This window comes from Myotis brandtii, unplaced genomic scaffold (genome assembly GCF_000412655.1).
Source record: "Myotis brandtii unplaced genomic scaffold, ASM41265v1 scaffold779, whole genome shotgun sequence".
NCBI classification, from domain to species: domain Eukaryota; kingdom Metazoa; phylum Chordata; class Mammalia; order Chiroptera; family Vespertilionidae; genus Myotis; species Myotis brandtii.
In genome coordinates, this window is record NW_005371125.1 from 752,484 (window position 1) to 758,078 (window position 5,595).

Sequence of the window (5,595 nt, forward strand, 5' to 3'; positions counted from 1 at the left end):
TTTTTTTTTTTTTTTTTTTTTACTGCATAAGCAGGATATGAATTTTCCAAACCTAGGGTGATTTCCCAGTTGGAGAAAGGAGAGGAGCCATGGATAACAGAGAAAGAAGGCCCAGGACATCCCAGTGCAGGTGAGCCAAGGCAGGTGGCAACCTTTTCACATGTAAATAGTATATTTTAAAAAATTATGTTTTCTGTTTGTTCCTGGTATAATAATACAGTTGGTTTTGTATATTGATCTTATAGCCAACCACCTTGTTTCATTCTGTTATTAATTCCAATAATTTGTTTGTACATTCTCTTGGGTTTTCTTTTTCAACTTATAATAATGAAAAGAATAATAAAAGCTGCAATGGTGTTCTTTCCCTACCTTTGGGTAAAATCTCAAAGAGATCCCATAAATGGTCTAGTCCAGCCGTGGGCAAACTACGGCCCGCGGGCCGGATCCGTCCTGTTTGAAATGAATAAAACTAAAAAAAAAAAAGACCGAACCCTTTTATGTAAAAATGTTTACTTTGAATTTATATTAGTTCACACAAACACTCCATCCATGCTTTTGTTCCGGCCCTCCGGTCCAGTTTAAGAACCCATTGTGGCCCTCAAGTCAAAAAGTTTGCCCACCCCTGGAGACCATAACTAAAATGTGGAAATAAGAAAATGTGAAAATAACTAAAATAGAAAAAGATATTCTCATACATTATCTTCGCAATTTTTCAGAGAAAAAACAGCCTAAATTCTACTGGAAGCTCTGATTTTGTCATTCTGGGTTTCTTTATCTTCCCCAGGTTTAAATCTTCATTGTCAACAATATCAACAACAATATCAACACCTACACATGGTCATATTTCAATAAACTTTCAATCATCATCAGTCTTTCAAGATTCACATGCACCTGGATTACCAGTATGCTCCAAATCCCTTTGAATATTAACAAACACAATGGAGAAAATAGTAATAATACTAATTAATTTGAAATTTCACTAAACTCTTGTAGTTAAAAGTGAATAAGTTGTTCTACATACCAAATCAAATATAATTTAAAGAGTTTCATAATGGGAACAATATATTCTCAAAACGCTACGTAATCTGCTGGGCACAAGAAGAGAAGCTTTCTCAACATTCAGTGGAAACCTTCACCAATGAAATTACACATTTACCACACTTTATATTACAACATTTACACACAGTTTAACCATAAATTACATATCTTCAAGTTACACATTACAAAGTCTACATCTAATTTAATTAACAAGAAATATTCACTCCCCCCACCCCAATTAATACATCAATTATCTCTCGATTTAGTATAATACAGAAACAAGACATTTTCTTGGTTTTGCTATGGAGGAAAATTAAGTTGGTGCTGTTTCTGTATATTGGTGAAATGTGCACATAGACAATCATGGCCAGGTATAAGGACAAAAAAAGAAAAGAAAAAAATTAAAAACAGACAACAGAAGGAAACTAATGTTCCCTAGGAATACTATTGTATTCTTTGCTTAGAACATATTTTGTGTTCAGATATGATATTTTGTTGTGTCTTTTCTTGTGTGTTATTGGGGTATTTCTCATCTACCCCAAGAAGCAGTCATGAACCTCATTTCTTCCTCTGCACATCTCCTTAGAATTCTATACTGTAACACCTTCGATGTAAATTTATAATTCCATTACTTGAAAACTTCCTTCCTGACTCTGATCTTGTTATCAGTGGTTGTCTTCAGTTAGTTGAGCTAGAATGGCAAAAATCCCTTAGTCATATAGGTTTATTATGTGGTTTTATCTACAGTTATATTAATTTGTTTACTTTTTTACTGAACATCTTTTGGTATCAGCCTATTCAGCAGTCATAACAACATTTAAATCTTCCTGATAGTCTTTAGAAAATAGCAGTTTCCAGTCATAGGTGTAAATGAATCATGCACTAAATGCATTCATTTTCCTTGTGATTTTCTAGGCTGCAACTTTCCAGAAGAGAAAGACCTAATTAATAATGGAACATAGGCTTAAAATGGCAGATAAAATATGATTTCTGATGCACTTTACACTAAATTACAAAGACAAATTTTTATAGAAAGAGGCCCTTTTAGCAAGTACTTGCCTAATTTGGGCACAGATATTGCACTTCAGTGTCTCGAACTCTACTAAAGAGTAGAGAATAGGTTATAGACAGAATCTGTACAGTTTATGTATATTCTTTACAGAAAATATATATACAAATTATATCAACAATATATTCTTCAAATAAAGGTAGAAAACATGAAAAAGACAGAGGCAAAAATATAAGAGATATTTACACTCACTACTGTGCATTTTTGTACAAAACACTAATAACAAAAAACTGGAGACTAACAACAAATATCGAACAAAAAGACAAACAAAATACGACCCTATTTATACCATCTAATGTTATCTGAACAAAAGTTGAAACAAACTAAAGGTACTCTTGGAAAATCAGATATTTTCTAGTTTTCCATTTGCTACCTACTAGGTCTACAAAAATCAGAATGGAAAAAAATCAGTAATATTGCACATTTTGGTAAAAATAAATGAAAAAAACTACTGTGCATCAGAAATACTATACATTACACATTAGTATCTGTCATGATAAGCCTTTCTGTACAAAAGGTGTGAAGTTTTCTATTTCTTTTTTTAAATATACATTCTAAATTAAACAAATTGTAAATTTATTTTTATCTTTTGACTAAGGGTCTAGCTCTAGAGTCTATTCTGGTATCTGTGTCTATTTACATAGCTATTTACAAACCTAACAATTTGGAATATTTATTGAAATTGGATCTTAAATTTTGATTGTATACATTCTGTTGAAAAATGTAAATTAGCCATTGTAGCTTTACAAGGGATGTTCTTCCATAATGGGAGAATCATCCCTAGAGGCTCTAGCCTTTTGGCCTGGAGTGAAGGTTTTCAAAGAAATGACTTTAACTGAATCATCACTAGGATGAATTCTTTCAGACATAGTATAAAACTGAGATCTTGTACTAACTTGCATTCCGTGATCAAGAGACAGTAGTCCTTCAGGTCCAGCCTCTTGCCCCCAACCTTGCTGCAAACCCATTGGTGGCCGCGCAGGGCTGTGATGGTGGGCAGCGGCCTGTGGCAGAGGAGGGCTGTGGTGGATTACAGCAACCTGTGCTGGTGGAGGGCTATGGGGAAGAGCAGTAGCCTGTGCTAGAGGAGGACTGTGTTGGAGAGCAGAGACTTGTGTTGGTGGAGGGCTATGGCACAGTGCGATAACCTGGGTCACCGGAGGGCTATGGCAAATAGCAATGGTCTGTGTCACTGGAGGGCTGCGGCGGCGAGCAGAGGCTGGTGTCAGGCGTGGGCTGTGGCATAGAGTAGAGGCCTGTGTGTGTGAAGGGCTGGCGTGGGTCAGAGAAGCTGGCATCCAGCAGGCATCAGAATGGCCCAAGATGAGACATTCTTGAGTGCAGTTGTCAGAGGCCTCTTCCACAGTTGGTTGAACAGTTATTTCTGCAGCTGATAGGGTGGGAAACAAATGATAAAAAATATATTACAAAGGCATATTTTCATTAGCTACTTAAAATAAATCTTATTGTTACAGGAAAAATTAAAACTATCTATATAAATACGTTAGAGACTTAACAATATTTTAACAATTGATTCTTGATTTGTCAAGAAATAATTCCTAGAGAAACAGCAATAACCAGGAGTGGATGGATGGGTCTCAATTTCATAATTAGGATACTTTGGCCTAGTCTTCCAAATGTATATATTTTTCATTGTGTTTGTGACTATAAATGGAAACTATGATCATTGATCTATACATAAAAGTCAGTTAATATATGGCTTCTAACTAACACAAAGTAAGGACATAAGTGAAATGAATAGGAAAACCAGTCATAGAAACATATAATGAACTAACCAATTATAGCTAACCATTTGATTAAGAATCTAATTAATTAATTTGAGAATAAATCAAAGAATAAATTAGGTTAATTTGAAAACATAGTTTATTGAACTCTAAAATGCCTTTTTGTTTCAAGAATGAACTATAGCTACAATTATCTCAAAGGTAATTGATTTCTGTATTTCTCATTTTCTGAAATCATGACAAATCAGTATAGCAACATAATGAACTACAGATATAAAGTACTTAGTGCTAACGTACCAGTAATACTTTCTAAAACACCTTTATAAGGTTTCTATAAAGTTTTCAAACGCCAATAGGTTTCAAATGTCAATAAGTACACCATACAAAGACTCGCAAAATCAAGATAAAGTAGCTATATCAATATAAAAAATAACTTTAGAACAAATAATGTTATTAGCTATAATGAATAAAATTGCACCATGATAAAAGGCTCAATTCTCTAAGAAGACATAATCCAAAAATTAAAAAATATAAATTCCTTATCCTATAAATCTTCAAAAAATATAGAGTCCAAGTACTGTTATTATCCTATCACACTTACAACTGACTTTTATTAAGACTAAATATCTCTATTAGGTAACCATTTACATTTCTTCATTTAAAAAATACCCCCATAAGATTAAAATTTAAAATATTATATCTTTTTACCCAACCATATTTGAGAAATAGTTAGAAAGATAGAGTTTTATGTATTTTGGGTGATATTAAATTATAAACTGTGCACAGAAATATGTGAATGCACATATAACTATAAGTTAAAGAAAAATTTAATTTCTTGGTCATCATAAAAGCAAATGATCTGGCAGACTTAAGTTTTACAACAAAATAATCTACACTAATAAAAGAGAAACATGGTAATTGGCGTACGACCGCTACCCTTCCCATTGGCTAATCAGCATATCCTTATGCAAATTAACTGTCAGCCAAGATGGCGGCCAGCAGCCAGGCAGCTGGAAGCGAACATGAGGCTTCCTTGCTTCAGTGACTGCAGACTCCAACGTTGCCGGCCTCTGAGTTGCAACTCTAAGCAACAATGTACTATGTTGCAAATAAGAAGCTAAACAAAACCCTAGAAACCAGCTTTCAGCCTGCCGGGATCTCAGAGCTGAAGTTATACATTGTTTCGATTATAGAATGGCAAACAAACCAGATACGAAGCCTCAGAGCTAGAGCCAGAGCTAAAGCTGGCCCAGAATAAAATAAAAAAAGAGAAAAAAAAGGAGCGGTTGGGAGCTTCAGTCAACAACCGCCAGCCTGAAAGCAGCCCTCAGCCCCTCACCCAGACTGGCCAGGCACCCCAGTGGGGACCCCCACCCTGAAGGGGGTGTGACCAGCGGCAAACAGCAATCATCCCCTCATCCAGGCTGGCCAGGCACCCCAGTGGGGACCCCCACCCTGAAGGGGGTGTGACCAGCTGCAAACAGCCATCATCCCCTCATCCAGGCTGGCCAGGCACCCCAGTGGGGACCCCCACCCTGATCCAGGACACCCTTCAGGGCAAACCAGCCAGCCCCTACCCATGCACCAGGCCTCTATCCTATATAGTAAAAGGGTAATATGCCTCCCAGCACCGGGATCAGCGGAGCAGCGAGGCTCCCGGCACCGAGATCAGCGTGACAGGGGGCAGCGCCCAAACCCCCTGATCGCCCTGCAGCTCTGGGTGTGACAGGGGGCGGGGCCACA

At 36.6% G+C, this 5,595-nt stretch overlaps 1 protein-coding gene across 4 annotated transcripts in view; it reads right to left on the bottom strand.

Moving 5' to 3' along the window:
• Positions 1-2,712: 2,712 nt before the first annotated feature.
• The window catches only part of PCDH11X (protocadherin 11 X-linked), a 920,016-nt gene continuing 917,133 nt past the window's right edge, over positions 2,713-5,595 (bottom strand). For all 4 annotated transcript variants that reach the window (XM_005883184.2, XM_005883183.2, XM_005883182.2 and 1 more), the window contains one exon: positions 2,713-3,497. In XM_005883184.2, the coding sequence (XP_005883246.1) occupies positions 2,851-3,497 (647 nt within the window). In that variant the 3' untranslated portion in view covers positions 2,713-2,850. The remainder of the gene's footprint in view (positions 3,498-5,595) is intronic.